The 21,231-nt window shown below is 42.4% G+C and overlaps 1 protein-coding gene across 1 annotated transcript; it reads left to right on the forward strand.

The window, feature by feature from the left end:
- Positions 1 to 220: 220 nt before the first annotated feature.
- LOC126234661 (protein charybde-like) lies at positions 221 to 20,418 on the forward strand. The gene is made up of 4 exons (XM_049943391.1): positions 221 to 439; positions 9,419 to 9,614; positions 12,252 to 12,413; positions 19,050 to 20,418. Exons 1-4 carry the CDS (start codon positions 391 to 393, stop codon positions 19,132 to 19,134), a joined length of 492 nt encoding a protein of 163 aa, XP_049799348.1. The 5' UTR covers positions 221 to 390; the 3' UTR covers positions 19,135 to 20,418.
- The last annotated feature ends 813 nt before the right edge of the window (positions 20,419 to 21,231 follow it).

Genomic DNA, 21,231 nt, shown 5'->3' on the forward strand with positions numbered 1-21,231 from the left:
GGCTAATCGCATGAACACCACATCACGTCGTTCTAAACGTCCTGTTCCTAGAAACGAAAAAAAAAAATAGTATAGCTTGTTTCGAATGATAAATTAAATTACACCGGATGTCATGAACTGCTCATTTGGCAAGGACCCCTGACGCCGACGTAAGCAGATAACGCGTCGGACGTTAACGTTGGGCGCGGCACGTCGGCACACTATTAGCGGCGTGCGGACGAAGGCGTCCGAGTTGAACCGAGCGGCGCCTGGCGGCGGTGGGAAGAGGCGCCGAGGCTTGATATAGCCGGCGAGGCGGCTGATGCTGTCAGACCGCCTGGCGGCTGGATGCTTGGCTAGGGCTGGTGCGGACCTAGTGGTTGCTGGAGCCGGCACAGTGTGCTGCACGTCATGGAAGTCCTACCGTGTCCCGTTTACGTGGATTTCTCCAGTCTTGGAGGTAAGCCTTACTTTCTAGCGCTCTTTCCTTTTATCACACACTAGCTTTTATCCTCAGCTGATTCGCTCGCGTAGATTGTATGGTTTGCACAGATTTTTTTAAAAATTTTCTTTAATCGAATTTTTATATTCTTCACAAACTGCAACACCCTCTACACTTCTCACGCTAATTAGAATGTCTTTTCCGAATGTACTGCTGTTCAAAAAGCGATTCTGGTACCTGGAGTCCAAGGCTTTTGTTAATCGTGCATAGGAACTTTCATCCCCTAACACGTATTTCCTTATATCTAATGTGCCAATGAAGTATCAGTTTCCATACATTTGACTCCAAATTTTTTTTTAATATAACGAATTATTTTCTTGAAAATTTTCGTCCCCTATTTCACACCATTACGGGTTGAATTTCCAAAAATAGTAAAACAAGTATTTTTTCTAACAGAGAAGCCAAATAAAAATTTTCACAGGTTTAACTTTGAAAATGCTTCCATAATGAAATAATTTCATTTAATTCCCCCCCCCCTCCCCCCCCCCCCCGCGCCCCTATTTCACTCCCTTAGGGGTCTGAATTTCCGAAAGCACTTAAATATATATGTTTTTTATTTCCAAGCGAAAAGTCAAATAACAATTTTCATAGATGTAACTTTAAAAATACTTTAGTAGTTCTTTAACAATGACTTAATTTCAAAAAAGAGTTTGATTCTCTATTTTACTCCGCTAGTGGCTGAATTTCGAAAAATGTTACACACGATTTTTTTTTTAATTTTTGATAGAAAAATCAAACAGCAGTTTTCGTAGTTCTAGCTTAAAAATTGTCTTAATAGTGACATATTTTCAGAAAAGACATTCATTCTATGTTTCGCCCCCTTAGGAGTGGAATTTTGAACAATCTCGTCTTAAGCGACACTTACAGTATAAGTCCAACAAACTCTCCAAATTTCACGATTCTGTCCTTAGCGGTTTGGGCTGAGCGGTGTGTTGTAACATGCCACTTTCAATAACGTCAAATCTCTACCTACATATCAAAGCACTGATATCACTGAATTGTTATAATTTTACAACTAGGTATTTCCATATTAATAAATTTGTAATTCTGGTACTTAGCTAGTTTTATGTTGACTTCTTCTTCAGAGTATTTGTCTTGTCTCAAGTTTTTCCTGTATGGAAAAATCTGAAACTTCCCAGGAGTTTAATAGTTCGGTTGCGACTTTAACTATGAAATAATAAAAGGTCATCCAGTTTAGCTTCTGCGTTCTTGAACACCGAAATAGATGATTCACAATGAAATTTCTATCATAATACAAAGCGTAGGATGCTCTTTAAGACTGTTCGCGATTGTCTATACCAAAAGTTGCAACGCCAGAAGATAGTATCGATTTGCAGAATGACCTGCAGAGGGTTGATCAATGGTACAAGCCCTGGCACTTTACCCTGAACGTACTGCGCATACACATGGAAAGAAAGTCACTACTGTAGAACTACATTATTGCTGAAAAACTGCTGGAAACAGTATGTACCGTAAAACATCAAGGAGTAACTATCCGGAGCGACCTTAAATGGATTCAAATGGTTAAAATGGCTCTTAGCACTATGGGACTTAACATCTGTGGTCATCAGTCCCCTAGAACTTAGAACTACTTAAACCTAACTAACCGAAGGACACCATATACATCCATGCCCGAGGCAGGATTCGAACCTGCGACCGTAGCAGCAGCGCGGTTCCAGACTGCAGCGCCTAGAACCGCTCGGCCACACCGGCGGCCCTTAAATGGAATTAGCACATAAAACAGATAGTAGAAAAAGCAACTGCCAGGCTGTGATTCATAGGAAGAATCTTAATGCAACTCATCCACGAAGGTAGTGGCTCTTACGACGCTTGTCTGACCGATACTTGAGTTATTGATCATTATGGGATCCTTACCAGGTAGGACTAATAGGAGAGATAGAGAAGATCCAACGAGCGGCGCGTTTCGTCACGGGATCGTTCAGTCGGCTAGAGAGCATTACCGAAATGCTCAAAAAACTCCATTGGCAGATCTTCCAAGAGAGGGGCTGCGCATCAAGGAGAGGTTTACTACTGAAATGTCGAGGGATCACTTTGCGGGAAGATTAGGACAACATATTACTTCTTCCCTCATACATGTCACGTAATGACAGCGACGAAGAAATTCGAGGAATTAGAACTTACCGATAATCATTCTTCCCACGCACCTTTCACGGGTGGAACAGAGTAGGGGGGAGGGGGGGGGGGAGGGAGGGAGGGGGGTACAGTTAGTGGTTGTGGTATGCGCGCGAACTACTAGTGTCTACAACAAAACGGACCTTACTTAAAAATCATGCCTCGTACATATGTAGCCAAGGAATCTAATCATTCACATTGCTGGCAACGAACGTATTTATATGGACTTTTTTATATATACTTCACATAAAACTAACAAAATTTAGTGGAATACTGCAAATAATTTTATAAAATTAACATAGTTATGTTTCTCTTCACGTCGAATGTAAGCAACAATGCATAAAGCATGACACAAATAAATTGTTATATATGAGGTTACTGTTTCACAAATGAAATGTTCGATATCCACCGGTATCAAAAGGTTCCTAATGTGCATTTAGCTTGAATACATCACAGTATCTGCAGAACGTCTTCTTTCTACATCCATATATATACTCCACGAACCATTATAAGATGTGTGGGATTAATATTCACAAAATATTATGATTCTTCCCGTTCCAAACATGTGTGAAGTGAGGGAAGAGTCACCGCTTAAATGCCTCCGTGTGCTCCGTAATCTGTGTGCGCTGTCTCTAAGAAAGCGAGCGACACGTAGAGGGTAGGTTTTCGCGAGATAACTGTCGTATATCTTCAATCGTCTGCTAGATCAGGTTTTTCAGCACTTCCACGACGCTCTTCCAAAAGAAAACAAATCCCTTCTTTCAATATGTTCAATAATCCCTGTTAATCCTATTCGTTATCGCTTCCACACACTTGAGTAATATTCTAGGATGATTCGCTGGAGTGTTCCGTATGCAGTCTCATTGACTGACAGCATTTTCCCAATAGCCTGCCAGTGAAAGAAATAAATGGAGATTAGGGTTTTACGTGCCGGATTCATCGAAGTCATTAGAGACAGAGCACAAGCTCGAAATGTTTCAAGAATGGAGCGATGTCGGAAAATTACGGAAACCTAAATCTGGATGGCCGCAAGCGGATTTGAACTGTTGTCCTCCCGAATGCCAGGCTAGTGTGCTAACCACTGCGCCGTCTCGCTCGGTACCTATTAATGAGACAAACTATCCAAATGAAATGACCTGTTTCGGTCATCAATTATCATCCTCAGGTCTTAAAACAGATATCGTGGATCCGTCTCACCTCTGCAGAACACGCCGAGTAAATCACATTGTCATTGGATTTTCATTTTCGGCCTAGTATGGTTGTGTCGAACAATAATTTTTTTTGTAAAAAAAGAAAACATTGCCCGCCTCCAGACAGAAGGTCTGCAAGAACTGAAACATACCTTTCTTTAACTAAAATTTAGCATGTGTGGAATTCCATTTCAGGTCCATTCATTATGTTACACTCAGGTATTTGCGTGACTAGCTGATTTCAACTGTGACTGATTGCTGTTGTAGTCATAGGATATCACTTTTCTGTCTTTTGTCAAGTACAAAATTGTATATTTCTGTCCCTTTAAAGAAACTTGCCAATGTTTGCATAACACTTCAAAATCTGACTGAATATTTGTGAAGGTTTTCCCAGATATTTCTTCAATGTAAATGACTGCAATATCTGCAAAAATGCAACATTAAGTTTTTTTTTTTTATTTCATCCATATTTCATCGTCGAATTCTAAGAACGGGTTGAAAAACTGCCTGGTCCGAGATTTCACCAGAGTCAAGGAATAGCTAACAGAAACTCCGAGCGAGGAGGGGGAGCAATAACCGCCTACACATGTTCCTAGATAACTATAATCGAATGTTTGTACGGATCCATCACGGTCACAGCTGATTTCGCGTCCTTGTCCAGTCGAACTATGGCTCCAATGATTCGTAGTTTGAAGAGATAAATCCAGACCTTGTTTGCTTTCTAAACGAGACTGGATCAAAATTTGAAACTCAGCACAACCACACGAGCCTTGATTCTCAATACATACATATCTAAGAAATCGATATGTGTCAGATACGAATGTGAGCAGCATTGCTACAATCCAAAAGCGCAACGCTCGTATTTCTTTCCTTCAGATCACATTTGTGTTTATTGCAGAGTCTTGGGCATCACGAGAGCTCTCCAGCACTATTCTGGCTATGACAGAAAGCGTTCGTGATGGTATCTGATTAGTTAAGTCTGCTATCGCGTCTCAGTACCGCGACGCAATACAGAGAGAGCACAGCATTCATCTCCTGACTCAATGTGGTTGAGCTACAGCAGCACAGAACTTTGCTTAACTTCTTGATACCAGTGAAATGAGTACGTGGACCTCCTCACAAACAACACAGTGCGTGCGACACATCCATAAACCTAAAGTGATGCCATAGAACTTTAATGGAGAGGTCATAGGGCGGAAGGCACCTAATTAAGTGAGGAGGATATATCTCAATCACCTACACAGGGAATGCGTTAGAGAGAAACCCAGCTTTTTCGTACGAGTCAGCAGGAGAAAATGTTTTAAATCATGTATCCTTCCCGTGTTTGTGTTTGTCTGTGTGTGTGTGTGTGTGTGTGTGTGTGTGTGTGTGGTTGTTTGAGTGTGTGTATTATGATCAGCGAGTAACTTTGGGCAAGAGACTAAACAAGCTGAAATACCAATTGGGAACTATTACCACTACTATCTTCACATCATAAGATGTAACAGTTCAGAATCATCATACAGTTTTTAATATACATGTGTGTGTCAGTTTCCGTGGAGAGCTACTGTACCATACCATGGAACGCTTGGCGACAGTGACAGCCTTAAAGATGATGTTGTTATCAACTCGGCTGGTCTGAACATCACTTGCAGTGATGACGTTGTCTTCCATAGACATTTAAACTGACTTAGCCAGTTACAGGGAGGGGGTGGGGGCTGCAGTTTACTGTGCTCTATGAATCACGCTGCAATGCCGCATTGCCTGAGGTGAAAGAAGTGTCACGTGACAGATAAAACTCATGAAGCCGGTCAGGGACCGAACTCTGATTGATTGTATTCAAAATCTGGGACTTTACCGCCTAGCCAAGCCTAGGTATTGCTGAATTTTTGCATTAAGGAATCATTTATATAACCAGACGATTATGTAGCAACATCATTTGGGACAAAAGTAGTGTATTTTTACTATTCTTTTCTTTTTTCCCCGCCAATAATCTACAGTCACTGTATTTCGTATACATCCGAGAGCTCATTAATTTCACAATGTGCTCTTCTAGGGGTGTGACGAATAGGGTTACATGAAATACAAAATCCCCTTAATTCAGTACAGCTGAGTTGCATCTACCACAAAAAAAGCGGTGTCGATATCCTGGAGAAGCAGGGTGCAAATTTCCAAAGGATCAAAATCTACTGATATGCACCCGTGGTTTTCATACATCTTGCCGGAACAGTTCCTCCACGACCAAGGCCAATTTCTTCTCCTCTCTTAGGCTTATCAACTCTGCTGTCGACTCGATATGGAAATGTGTGCCATTCCCCTTCTTTCACAGTGGTGAATTTTTCTGGCAAATTAAAAACTGTGTGATGGATCGCCCATCGAACTCGTACCATTTGCTTTCGCTAGCAACGTGCTTGTCAACCGAATTCTACAGCTGCATCCACATGTACCTCTTATTACGTGTGGAGGAGGATATTTTGTGCAGCCCTGTCGCCGTCCCCCATTCTTATTCCAGTCGCGAGACGGAAGAAGAATTCTAGGTAGGCATCCATGTGAGCTAGAAACGCTTTGATTTTTACCTTTATCATCTTTTTACGAGATAAACGCAGAAAGAAGCAATACATTGATTGTCTATTCTAGGAATGTTCGCTCTCAGCATTTTAACATACACAGCGTGACGAACAACACCCTTCCTGTATTGTTGGATGCGTGTAAAAAAAAAATGACTCTGAGCACTATGGGACTTAACATCTGAGGTCATCAGTCCACTAGAACTTAGAACTACTTAAACCTAACTAACCTAAGGACATCACACACATCCATGCCCGAGGCAGGATTCGAACCTACGACCGTAGCGGTCGCGCGGTTCCAGACTGAAGCGCCTAGAACCGCTCGGCCAAAAGGGCCGGCGGATTTGTGTATCCTTGACGCTTTTGCACTTACTAAACTAACCTGTGACGAAACGCGGCGCTCTTCTTTGGATCGTCTCTGTTTCCTTTATCGACCCTATTTAGTAAGGGTCGCACACTGAAGAGCAAAATTTAGTTTGTGTCGAATGTGAATTTTGCAAGTTAGTTCCTCCGTGGGTAGACTACAGTACCTTAGCATTCCTTCAACGTATCTCAGTTTTGCGTCTGCCATTCCTAGGATTAGTTTATGTGGACATTCCGTGCTCATACTCTTCGTCAATCGCGTGATCATATAATAACGCATTCCGTTATGTTTTTTTTTTATACTGAAAGTCAACTCCTGCAACAGGCATATATCAGCTGGAGATCTTCCTGCATATCGTCACAGTTTTCTAGCGTTGCGACTATTACAACAACATCATTCGCGAATAGCCTCATGGATCTTCTGACGCTTACTACTAGGTTACGTATGTATATTGTGAATAGTAATGGTCCTGTAACATTCCCATGGTGTACGCCCGAAGTTACTTTTGCATCTAAGAAACAGAGGATGGACAACCACAAATACCACAAAAACAACACATTACCATTTCAAAAGCGGAGTAGGAAAACCGTTGACATTCAAAACAGCTTCCAGTCTTCTCGGAATGGATAAATGCTGGGTCTGTATGGTTTTCAAGGTAATCTATACCACTGTTCCTGAAAAATAGTGGCAAGTTCTGGAAAAGATGATAATGTTGGACAGTGATGACGCACCACTCACTCCAAAGTAGACTACAAATGCCCAATAACATTGATATCTGGTGACTACGGTGACTACGGAAGATGTAACGATTCATTCTCGTGCTCACAAAACCAAGCATGAATGACTTGAGTTACGTGAACAGGGACACTATCATCTCTGTTATCTTGGAGCACAGCATCACCTTAGCACAGGCTGAAACTGATCAGCCCAAATCGGTCGCATAATCCTTGGCGGTAATGCGGCGTTGTAGAGTAACTAAGGGGCGGATGGGATACCACGGTATGATTGCCCTACCTTGTTTCTCTTCCGGGACGTAATCGCGGCCATAAGCTGAAAACAATGTGAAACAAGGCTCATAAGACCACATGACAATCTTCCTTTGCTTCATGGTATAGATTTTATAGCTTCGGTACCACATTTTCCTGTTAGGGGCATTTCCATTATTGATATATGGTTCTGTGATTCCAGCTTGCCCTGCGAATTCCCTGCTTCTGTATCTCCCTTGATACCGTTTTGCTGCTGACAAGGTTCGCGACATTCAGTTCTGCAGTGACTTTTGTAGCTGTCGTCCTCTTTAATCAAAATCCTCTTTAATATTCGTCGGTCACGATCACTGAAAACAGACTTTCGTCCGCGTTGTGATTTATCTCTCCCTGTCTGTGGTATAAATCTTGGATACGGTGCCTTCGTTACGGAAACACTCACCATGCGAGCACCAACTATACGCCCACGTTCAAATTCAATTACCTCCAACACAGTGCACTTCCAACTACACATAAACCTAATAGACCTCAACAGACCCTTGTAAAGTATTGAGGACCTTTCGCAGGTCCAGTTCTTCTTCAAATACAACAGCGTACCTTGCAGGCTGGGCCAGCATCTGCATTTATATTTCAAATTCAAAGCATGCTTGTCTCGCCATGTCTCCAAATTTTTGACGGACTCCTGTATCACTACGTTAACAATGGCATGCTGTCTTCTAAACGTACTAAACTAAATAGGCTATCAGGCCCAGAGGACAGAGCGCTGTAGACCGGTCGCCGTATCATTCGGTCGCGGAATGAAGGGCCATAGTAAGCACAACGGCAATTGAGGCCTTGGTGTAGCTCTATCACTGACATCATGAGGTTGAGAGGAACCTATTCCTGTCCTCCCACCAAGGAAAAATCTTTGGTAGCTCTAGGAATTAAATCCAGATCCCTCCATGGCATTCAGATACGCCGACATCTCATCTACAGAAGATGCTGTCTACTATTTACTGGAATCCAGCAATCCAAACGTGAAGCTGGTATGATATTCCGTATGCTCATATTTTGCTCCTTAGGTGGCAGTCCGGAAATGTATCGAAAGCATTCCGGAAGTGAAAGAATATGCCATCAACTGGACGTCGGATTCTGTTGCCTTCTGGGTCTCGTTCACGAAGAGGGCGGCCTGGGTTTCACTATCGTCTTGGTTTTGTGAATGTTTGTTGATTTTTGTATAGTAGTTGACTTGAAATATCATAATAAGGTAGTATAAAACGTGTCGCAAAATTTCCATTCGAGTTCCCTTGCGGCGCGCAATTTTACTGTGCTAGGAAGTTTCTACTTTTCCTCCTTGTTTGTTTAGTGATCAGCCAGCCACATGTACCTGTTACAGCATTTTAATAACTTCTCCTTGTACTCTCCCTTTTCTTTCACTCATCTTTTAAGAAGTGACACTTGAGAACTTTTTATTGTGTCATTGTTTATGTGTTTATGAGTGTGTGTTTCGTAAGACATGTTTTAGCAAATTTTTTGTTCCTTTATTCTACCGTTTTATAACACACCCATTTAACCACATTCATCTCCCCAGACTTTGATATGGGCCCTAAGGACTTCGATGTCATGCACAGAAATAACTCCGTTATCATCTTCCCTTCAGTTCATCCACAAATTGTTGCAACAAATTTTCATGTCGTACCATTAGAACTGGGGACCAGATGTGACTTTGGCCTTGTGCTCAGGTTGTGGGCAGGCGGTGGGGCCTGATGAGGCGGAGAGCGCGGAGGCGAGAGACGCGCTGTCGCGGCGCCTGGAGGCGGAGCTGCGTGCGGCGCGCGGGGGCGGCGCTGGGGGCGGCATCGCGCTGCCCCCGGCGCTGCTGCTTACCGCCGCCGAACACGTCCTGCAGATGGCCACCACAGAGCCCTACGGTCTTAGGTAGGTCTACTAGCGTCCTCTGCGGGCCTGTCTATGAGGGGTACGATAGTAATGGACTCTTGTTTTCTTCTTCTTCTTCTTCTTTTTCTTGCACCTTTGTCCTACATCGGCGCAGGGTCAGCATGATTAGTGAAGGTTTTTCCACGGTTAATATAAGTGGTAATTAGTTTAAGGGGTGAACGGATGTCCTTCCTGGCGCCGCCCCTTTGCGAGCTCTCTATACCACTTTTAGACAATGAGAGAATGTTCCGGTGCGCCGGCCGCTGTGGCCGAGCGGTTCTAGGCGCTTCAGTCCGGAACCGCGCTGCTGCTACGATCGCAGGTTCGAATCCTGCCTCGGGCATGGATGTGTCTGATGTCCTTAGGTTAGTTAGGTTTAAGTAGTTCTAAATCTAGGGGACTGATGACCTCAGATGTTAACTCCCATAATGCTTAGAGCCATTTGAACCATTTGTTCCGGCGCTGATCTCTGCTGTTTGTTGCCAGGAACAGTCTTAACTGCCTGAAAAAACGCTCTCAGTGCTTGAACGCTTGTTTTGGTTCTCTCGATGTTACAAAGCTAGTTGTTGACGCGGATCTTTTGACACTTTTCATTATTCATTCCAAAGCTAACGTGCTTCATTTACTCATTTTCTTATGATAACCCACACGCTATGGAAATAAAACGCAAGTCAATGCGGATGAAGGCAACGGCCTTGCCGCGGTGGATACACCGGTTCCCGTGAGATCACCGAAGTTAAGCGCTGTTGGGCGTGGCCGGCACTTGGACGGGTGACCATCCAGCCGCCATGCGCTGTTGCCATTTTTCGGGGTGCACTCAGCCTCGTGATGCCAGTTGAGGAGCTACCCGACCGAATAGTAGCGGCTTCGGTCAAGAACACCATCATAACGGCCGGGAGAGTGGTGTGCTGACCCCACGCCCCTCCTATCCGCATTCTCTCTGAGGATGACACGGCGGTCGGATGGTCCCGCTAGGCTACTCGTGGCCTGAAGACGGAGTGCTTTAAGGCGGATGAGCAGGGGAAGCAGTCCTGTAACGTTCGAATACAGCATTAGTAATGTGCTACTTGACACACTAATATCATTTAAATATCTAGGCGTAGCGTTGCGAAGTGGTATGAAATGGAATGAGCACAATAGGCGGATAGTCGGGAAGATGACTGCTCGACTTCGTTTTGTGGGGAGAGTTTTGCAAAAATCTAGCTCATCTATGAAGGAGACGGCATATAGAACGCGAGTGCGACCCATTCTTGACTACTGCATGAGTGTTTTGGACTCCACCATATCCAATTAAACAAAAACGTCGAAGGCGTGCTGCTAGATTTGTTATGGGTAGGTTCGATCAGGAAGCGGGTGTTACGGAAACGCTTCGTGAACTCAAATGGGATCTCTGGAGGGAAGCACTATTGCGGAAATGTAAGGAACTGGAATTTTAGGCCAACTGCAGATCGATTCTACTGCTGCCAAAGTACATTTCGCTTTAAGGACCTCTGAGATAGGGTGAGAGAAATTAGGGCTCCTACGGAGGCTTATAGACAGTCCTTTTCCCTTCAATCTTTTTGCAAGAAGAACAGGAAAGGAAATGACTAGTAGTGGTGCATGATACCCTCCTCCATGTGAAGTACGTTGGCCTGCGGAGTGTACGTGTAGATGTAGATGCAGCTGTAAAGCTATGTCAAGAAGACACTCTTTTTATTATGATTTCTTGTAATAAATTTGGGGAAATGGTACATTTACGGTACAAATTGTCAACTGCAAATATTGAACTCATAATCTAACATCTAGATAGATGTGAAAACTAATGAAGAGATATCGATTCGAATCGGGTAGAAAACAAATGATATTCAACACACATGCTGACCAAAGAAAGGGACAGGTTGATGGGCTACGTCCTGAAGCATCAACAAATTGTTAGTTTGCTAATAGAACTGTGGGAGGTAAAAACTGTAGTCAAAGATCTAGGTTTGACTACAGCAAACACGTTCGAATGGATGTAGGCTGCAGCAAAGATGAAGACTGTAACAGAACAGACCAGCGCGGAGAGGTGCTTCAAACTACTCAAAACTGTAATGCTATATCATCGAATAATGAACTTACAGAAAATTTTTCACTCATAATATACGTACTAAAGGATATGCATGTCCACGGGCAGAATGTCAATTAATCATCGAAGATTAGCCCGAGTTAAGTTAGTACCCTAATGTTAGCATGAGTGAGTCGACCAATAATTGTTACTCGTGTGTCCAAAGCCTTGATTTTGGACAGGCACTGCTAGCACAAGAAGATTAAATGGATGAGGAGAAGCTGGAGGGAACCTTTTTAATATCTCAATGGCGAGTTATAGGCTAGGAATGTGCCTTTGGTATACTGAATCATAAACTTATGGTTTAAACAAAGTTGTAGATTCAAAGACTTGAAGTGTACCTGCAATGGGTTAGAAGATATGGTAACTGGTACTGTTTACTGCAATATTTTTGGTTGGAATTCTATATGTGTGGAAAATATAACAGATTTATTGGTTTTTGATTCGTCGACCGTTGAGAAATTTGTGCGGAAGCGAGCCCAGCTGTGGTCTAGAAGATTTTTCGCGTTCATTAGGAAACAAGTAGCTAATGTGGGTCTTCCGCCTGTTCACAGGGGCTGCACGCTGTACGTGGACCTGGAGGCGGGGAAGCAGCCGGCAGAGAGGATACGACTGGCGACTGTGAAATGTGCCCCGGACACGCTCACCACCTTCGAACTCTTCCTTACTCTGCGCCAGGAAACCTCCTGGAAGGCTGCCTTACCGCAGTTCCTCAAGTAAGTACTTCTCTCTCTTCTTTTTTTGACTGATTTTTATGCACTCCTACACATGCAAAAATTACATAGCCATTAAAGGTGTCGATATAAAGTGTCGATATAAGGTTTTCGATAAGTGATAACACATAAAAGGACCAGTATATTACGGTAAAACCAATTATCAAAATATTCACCCATGCACCCGTACTTATGAATCTAACGTGACCTATTTATTTTTTTATATCTGCACATGTACTCCAGAACCTAGCGTACAGAGCATATTGGAGAATACTTCATTAGCAATTTTCTGTCCTATTCCACTCACGTACTGAGGGAGTGAGGAATAGCTACAGGGCTCTACCCGCGTTTTAAGCTTTCTTTTCCTAATCTCATGACATCTTAGAGAAAAATATTCGATGTCGGCACAAAGTCTTCCTGATCTCTAAGGGAACAACGTCGCCTTCTTTCCAAAGATTGCCAGTTAAGTTCTCCATCTGTCTTCCAGTTTCGTACGGCTTTGGGGATTTGTTACAATCGTAGCAGCAGACTTCTGAATATATTCAATTTTTGCTTTTATGCCTACTTGACAACGATTCGAAACGTTGGAACATTTCTCTGGAATTGGTAGCAGCAGCACCTCATATACAGTTAGCGTTACAGATATGTTGCCTTTATTCCAGTCTGTAACATCATTTTTTTTTCCAGACTATCGACTTCGGTCAGTGGTGACCACCTTCAGATTTGCAGAAAAAGGCGGAAACCAAATATGATGAAGCACATTTGTTTGAAACATATCATAATGTAATGAAGCCAGTTGGCGTCGTGAAAAAAAAAGAAAGAAAAAAAGAAAGAACCAGCTTGGCCTCGTTGAACATAATGCCGATAGAGTCATGTGAACCGCGCTCCAGTTCCTAAGAAACTGGGGTACAATTGCCACATATGTGTGTGTCTGTATTTGGCCGATTTAAAACTATACAGAGTACAATGAGATGAAGACGTTCATTTGAGTGAAAACTATTCAGGGATTGTAGCGTGTAATAAAATGAAATACAGTAAAACGCAAATAAATTAAATTTTAAAATTGTTAAATAGAAGTGGGTATGTGACAATATATTATTGTGAAACACTATTGCGGTAATTTAGATAACCAGTAATAACATGTCCAAGTACAAGCTTAACGAGCTAACAAAATTACGCAATAAAATAACTAGTCAAAATAAATCAAATGGGTAAAACATATGACTGAAGTTAGTAATCTCCTTATAATTCCAGAACGCATACCCAGTTTTAAGTTTTCACCTAATTATATTCTGTATATCAGGTATTATTGCTTTCTCTGCCTTAATCTTAGTGCAATTTAATTAAAGAGAATTTTACACTATAAGCGTTTGTTTTTTATTTACAAAGCATCTTCCGTGGTATTCTGCAAATTGGATACATATGTTTGTACATTTTTAGTTGCTTTAGATTAAAAACAGCATTTTGGCTAAAACAACCAAAAATGTACAAATGTTACGTGTGAAATCTGCAGAATAGCTACAGAAGATGCTTTGTAAATAAAAGCGAAACGCTTTTACTCTAAAATTTCCGTTTAATTAAATTGCAGTAAGCTTAAGACGGAGAAAAGCAAGTCTTTTGGTCCAGACTGTATACTAACTAGGTTCCTTTCGGAGTATGCTGATGCATTAGGTCCATACTTAACAATCATATACAACCGTTCGCTCGACGAAAAATCCGTACCCAAAGACTTGAAAGTTGCACAGGTCACACCAATATTCAAGAAAGGTAGCAGGAGTAATACACTAAATTACAGGCCCATATCGTTAACGTCGATATGCAGCAGGGTTTTAGAACATATATTGTGTTCGAACATTATGAATTACCTCGAAGGAAACGGTCTATTGATACACAGTCAACATGGGTTTAGAAAACATCGTTCCTGTGAAACACAACTAGCTCTTTATTCACATGAAGTGCTCAGTGATATTGACAAGGGATTTCAGATCGATTCCGTATTCCTGGATTTCCGGAAGGTTTTTGACACTGTACCACACAAGGGGCTTGTAGTGAAATTTACTTATGGAATATCGTCTCAGTTATGTGAATGGATTTGCGATTTCCTGTCAGAGAGGTCACAATTCGTAGTAATTGACGGAAAGTCATCGAGTAAAACAGAAGTGATTTCTGGCGTTCCCCAAGGTAGTGTTATAGGCCCGTTGCTGTTCCTTATCTATATAAACGATTTGGGAGACAATCTGAGCAGCCGTCTTCGGTTGTTTGCAGATGACGCTGTCTTTTATCGACTAATAAAGTCATCAGAAGATCAAAACAAACTGCAAAACGATTTAGTAAAATTATCTGAATGGTGTGAAAAGTGGCAGTTGACCCTAAATAACGAAAAGTGTGAGGTCATCCGCATGAGTGCTAAAAGGAAGTCTTTAAACTTCGGTTAAATGATAAATCAGTCTAATCTAAAAGCCATAAATTGAACTAAATACCAAGGTATTACGAACAACTTAAATTGGAAAGAACACATAGAAAATGTTGTGGGGAAGGCTCACCAAAGGCTGCGTTTTATTAGCAGGACACTTCGAAAATGTAACAGACCTACTAAGGAGACTGCCTACACTACGCTTGTCCGTCCTCTTTTAGAATACTGCTGCGCGGTGTGAGATCCTTACCAGATAGGACTGACGGAGTACATCGAAAAAGTTCAAAGAAAGGCAGCACGTTTTGTATTATCGCGAAATATGGGAGGGAGTGTCACAGAAATGATACAGGATTTGGGCTGCAAGTCATTAAAAGAAAGGCGTTTTTCGTTGCGAAGGAATCTTCTAACGAAATTCCAATCACCACTTTCTCCTCCGAATGCGAAAATATTTTGTTGACACCGACCTACATAGGGAGGAACGATCACCACGATAAAATAAGGGAAATTAGAGGTAGTACGGAAAGATATAGGTGTTCATTCTTTCCCCGCGCTATACGAGATTGGAATAATAGAGAACGCTCTGGCAGGTACTTAAATGTGATTTGCAGAGTATCCATGTAGATGTAGATGTAGAAACCATTAATAATTGATTTTAACAGCTTCTGCACAAGATGGCCATTCACACAAACATAGTATTCTGTGTGATTTTATACTGGTCAAATACTTTTATATTAGAGACATCTAACGAACTTGAACCACAAAAGTATTTTTATAGCAGCTGTATCCCAACACTAGCGCCGTTCACATGATGATTCAGCCGGCATCACTGCGTAGTTTGCACCGTATTTTAATTACGTTCGACGATGCCAAGCTGATTTTGTGTGTACTTTTTGACGAGGCCACTCTTGCTTTATCGTACTAGAACATGTTTAAAAAGAAGCGTGCTTCGTCATCTTTTAAGCAAATGTGTGAAAGTAATACTTTTCATAATGTATTACATGTAAATTTTCAAATCTTGAATCAAATATTAGGGTTCTCATTTTAAAAAAAACAATTTAAACTCCAAATCATCTTGAAAATCACGTTCAAGGTCACGATCATTAGTAGCAATGTGCGAGCCACCTACAACTTGTATCTAAAACATTTTGCTGTATCTCATCTCCATCCCAAGCTATTTGTGATTATGGATTAAAATGATCCACTCTGTATATCAGAGGCCACCGACGATGCTCTGTAAATAAAAGGAAACGAAACGTACGTGGCATAAAAACATTCTTCTATTTAGTTGCGTAGATGTATCACACCTCCATGAAGTTAATAATAATAAAAATAATAATATAGAAACAACTACCTTACGACAGAAAACTACCTATTCTAGTCGTTAACCTGATATGCAAATATGACTGTTTTTAGGTTTATCAATGATGAATACCGAAGCACATGTATTTTCGCTAACAAAAGACATTCAGTACACTCATTGGCTCACTTCCTCTGTGTAAACTCTGTATTTATTACTTTGTTATCAACGTTAATTCCAATTCCTTTCTTTGCTGTCGCTGTTGCTCAAAGCGCAAAGCTCCAGAATCTATTGCTACTGCCCTAGCTGAGCGTTTCCTCTAGTAGATTTCTGAAAGAACTTTTCAGTCCTTCTGTAGACCCTTCACAGTATATTTCACTTCACAGAACACTTTTTCTATTTGGACTTTAACTGACTGTTTGTCTTTGTTTGATGGCGCATGTTTATGTGTATGTCTGTATAATTATCATAAACTCGACCCAAACGTAGAAACAAAAGTGCGTGTAAAAAAAAAAAAAGGAAGAAAGAACTTTTAGATGTTCCAGCGTCATATCAACTTTTGTAAAAGGGATAACTGAGAACTAATTCTATCGGTACCTTCCCGCGTTTGGAACAGTGTGCGATTTCCGGCAATAGGAAGCTTGATCGTAATATTATTCTTCTCACTTCGGAGATATCCTTATCTGTGACTAACAACTTGCGAAAAATTAGTTTTCTGTTCCGATCCCCACTGACTAGTTACAATAATACCTTTCGGTAATACGCAGATCTGTTAGATTCTTTATTTTCGTCCTTCATTAACCCATTACATTGCAGCAACAGTTTTCACCACACTCCGGCGTTTGCATTGTGCATATATGACGTTATGAGTTCATATAGGACTATCTGTACAGTATACAGACAATATCACTTCAGTCTACGTATCAGCGTCATTTACGGACCATATGTGACCTAAAAGTTTATAGATATATTGTAAGTCTGCCCCCAAATTAATCTGGATGGTGTTCTAGGCTGTATGTATACTGATACAGAATATAGCAAGTAAATTACATCTGATGACGACAGAATGCTGTCCAAACAGGCTGAGTCAGTTTTACTATATGATACGAGGGAGAGTCAAATGAAAAACTTAAATATGATTTTAAATTTTATTTATTGTGCAGAAGTGGTACAAAGCTGTATCACTTTTCAACATAATCTCCCCCACGCTCAATGCAAATCCTCCAGCGCTTACAAAGTGCATAAATTCCTTTAGAAAAAAATTCTCTTGGTAGTCCACGCAACCACTCATGCACCGCGTGGCGTACCTCTTCATCAGAACGGAACTTCTTTCCTCCCATTGCGTCTTTGAGTGGTCCAAACATATGGAAATCACTTGGGGCAAGTGAGTATGGTGGGTGAGAAAGACACTCAAAATGCAGGCCTGTGATTGTTGCAACTGTTGTATGGGCAGTGTGGGGCTTTGCATTGTCATGTTGCAAAAGGACACCTGCTGACAGCAATCCACGTCGCTTTGATTTGATTGCAGGCCGCAGATGATTTTTTAGAAGATCTGTCTATGATGCACTGGTGACAGTGGTCCCTCTAGGCATGTAATGCTCCAAAATGACGCCTTTTTCTTCCCAAAAGAGAGTCAGCATAACCTTCCCTGCTGATGGTTCTGTTCGAAAGTTCTTTGGTTTTGGTGATGAGGAATGGCGCCATTCCTTGCTCGCTCTCTTCGTTTCCGGTTGGTGGAAGTGAACCCAGGTTTCGTCTCCAGTAATGATTCTTGCAAGGAAGCCATCACCTTCTCGTTCAAAGCGCCGAAGAAGTTCTTCACAAGCATCAACACGTCGTTCTCTCATTTCAGGAGTCAGCTGCCGTGGTATCCATCTTACAGACACTTTGTGAAACTGGAGCACATCATGCACAGTGTGGTGTGCTGACCCCTGACTAATCTGTAAACATGCTGCAATGTCATTCAGTGGTTTTCCTTCACTATGGCTTCAACTCCTTCAATGTTCTGTGGAGTCACAACTCGTTGTGCCTGACCTGGACGAGGAGCATCTTCCACTGAAGTCACACCATTTGCGAACTGCCTACTCCACTCGTAGACTTGCTGCTGTGACAGACATGCATCACCGTACTGAACCTTCATTCGTCGATGAATTTCAATGGGTTTCACACCTTCACTACGCAAAATCCGATTAACAGAACGCTGTTCTTCCCTGGCACCGAGCGGGGTGGCGCAGTGGTTAGACACTGGACTCGCATTCGGGAGGACGACGGTTCAATCCCACGTCCGGCCATCCTGATTTAGGTTTTCCGTGATTTCCCTAAATCACTCCAGGCAAATGCCGGGATGGTTCCTCTGAAAGGGCACGGCCGACTTCCTTCCCAATCCTTCCCTAATCCGATGAGACCGATGACCACGCTGTCTGGTCTCCTTCCCCAAACCAACCAACCAACCAACCATCTTCCCTGGCGCAATTCGCAAGAGGGGCGGCCATCTTTATACTGATACTGCGACGGTATGTCCGCATCTGCACTATGCTGCCACCTACAGACCATTCTGCACGCTGTTTGTAGCACGCTTACCTACTTAGAGGATGAAGGCACGAAATTTCGATTTGTTATTACAAATTTAAGGTTTTCATTTGACTCACGCTCGTAGTTATAGAATGGTTTTTAACTAAACATGTCTCATAGCACTATCTACATGTCGCAATTGAGGTCGCTTACGAATGGCTTTCCCGAACAAAGCAGTGGAAAATTTCTCCTCCATCCGCTGCCTGGCGTTGCTGTTGCTGCCAGTGATTGCCAGGAGAAGTCATTAAGTCCCTGGGCTGCGTGCAGCGTCTGGAAAACTTGCGAAGACGAAAGCCGCCAGCGAGTGAGTCACTGCGAGGGAAAGCGTAGCTAACAGTCTGTGGTGTGGTGTCCGCAGGAACCTGACGAGCAACGGCGCCCTCCTGCTGAGCAACGACTTCACGCTGAAGAAGAAGCGCCTCTTCCGGACGTACGCCGAGTGAGTCACCGTGCCCTATCTGGACCTCCTCAGGGGGCATCGGCCGGCAACAACCGTGTCGGGGACGCGGCTAACGCAAGTTCCTTGGCTGGGTGGGCAGCCTCTCAAGCCCGCAGGAATTTTTTTTTTTCGTACCTGATACACTGCATCGGCGCACCTTTTCGATATGTGTACCTGTGACAATGTAGGTTGCTGTCTTTGTTGTCGCACAGTGTAAATGAGAATTCAGTGAAGGTAACATTACTACCTTCGCGGTATAATAAATCTGAAAATTTCTTTCAATAAACTTATTAACATAAGAATACATTTATGAAATAATGTGTGTACTGAGGGCCAAAAGTCACGGGAAGGTACTGGATGTGATGTCAGTCGTCGATCGCTGAAGCTCATCCTCTGCACCAGTCTCTCTGTACAGCCCTGGTAGGAATGGGTTCCTGACTCCCCTCATTCAAATAGGCGACCATGTGACGCACAGTAGATCGACATTGATGTCTGTTCGTCAAACGCTTGCTGTCGCCCGGTGCAGTAGTTTACGCGTATAGGAACACTGTCTCTTCCATGGTTCAAACGGCTCTAAGCACTACGGGGCTTGACATCACACACATCCATGCCCGAGGCAGGATTTGATCCAGCGCGGTTCCGGACTGAAGCGCCTAGAACAGCTCGGCCACAGCGGCCGGCGTCTCCTCCATGTTGAAGTTCTATCCTAGACATTGTAAGCCGAACTCTTGATTACTATCAGACATAGTACGAAGCGTGCCTCTTGCACCGGGTGTCGTACCACGTTCGAAGTCGGTTAACTCGCGACGTGCTGTCATATTCACCACAAACCTGCGTGTAACAGACTTCTTAGTTATCGTGTCTACACTAGGCCATAAGCTGCATCTAGCTGCTGCATTTGAACGTGACTTTTGGCCACTCACTTTAGTGCGTAACTAGCTTAGTGAAACCAAAATTTTAAATATTGTAATCTCCGCTCTGTTGAAGCATTATTATTTACTCGTATTTTGCTTTTACTCTCATGTCATAATGTTGTGTGAGACGTATCAAGAGACGCATCAATGTTTTGAAAGAGAGTGTGTGTATGGAGTCTGAGTACCGGTATGTGTTTGAACGTTTCATGTGTTGTAAGGATAAAGACTGATGTAATACGAAATATATTTGTATTCATTTTCCACTGTACGGTCGATTTTAAGGACAGTTCACCTTTTACTTTGTTTTACGTACTGTGGATGAAGTTTTTGCTCAATAATTGTTTGATGTTATTTAGTGCCAAAGAGTAATGCAATGACAGAAATAAAAAGAAAATGATTCTATTTTTGTCTGTTGTTATCCAAACTTCCCCTCTGTTAAAAAATAACATCCCTGGTAATCATCTTTCCATTGCTGGAACTATATCTTTGTTGGGTATTATTAGACATTTGCGTTTTAGAATGGGGTGAACTGCTCTAATTATAATATCTCACAGGCATTCAATAGTACGAAAAAAGGAATCGTTTGATCACAAGCAAGTCCCTGGAGTCTTAGGGACTTAACATCAGTGAGTGGTATGTAAACCAGCTTATTTGACCTGAGCAAAATGTTCAAAAAATATATTCAGTTGTGTGTGAAATCTTATGGGACTTAACCGCTAAGGTCATTAGTCCCTAAGCTTACACACTACTTAACCTAAATTATCCTAAGGACAAACACACACACCCATGCCCGAGGGAGGACTCGAACCTCCGGCGGGACCAGCCGCACAGTCCATGACTGCAGCGCCTTAGGCCGCTCGGCTGGACCTGAGCCCAGGATCTATTAAATAGCAGATGTTCATCAGATTTCCAGACGAGATTCGTCCCCATGCTACCGAAAAAGACACAGTATGGTAAAATTGAAACTCTGAGCAGACCAATATGTATTCCACAGTTCTGAAAAACTGCAGAGGTAGGATATTTTGGATCAAATACTTCGCGAACTGGTAGAGGCATGTAGGAGATATAGTTTACAATATTTAGGCGGCATTTTTCGCTTTTGTCTTACAACCAAGGAATATCACCGGGAAATCTTTGTCAGAATCGAGAGATGGAAACTTTTTCAGTTCTAAGACAATATGTCCTAG

Source organism: Schistocerca nitens, chromosome 2 (assembly GCF_023898315.1).
Source record: "Schistocerca nitens isolate TAMUIC-IGC-003100 chromosome 2, iqSchNite1.1, whole genome shotgun sequence".
In the NCBI taxonomy this organism is placed as follows: Eukaryota; Metazoa; Arthropoda; class Insecta; order Orthoptera; family Acrididae; genus Schistocerca; species Schistocerca nitens.

Excerpts from the sequence above, each read along its gene's own strand:
- LOC126234661 (XM_049943391.1), top strand. The coding sequence starts at position 391 with ATGGAAGTCCTACCGTGTCCCGTTTACGTGGATTTCTCCAGTCTTGGA. Across the intron at positions 9,615-12,251 it reads ACAGAGCCCTACGGTCTTAG|GGGCTGCACGCTGTACGTGG; the intron begins GTAGGTCTACTA and ends GCCTGTTCACAG. Across the intron at positions 12,414-19,049 it reads GCCTTACCGCAGTTCCTCAA|GAACCTGACGAGCAACGGCG; the intron begins GTAAGTACTTCT and ends TGGTGTCCGCAG.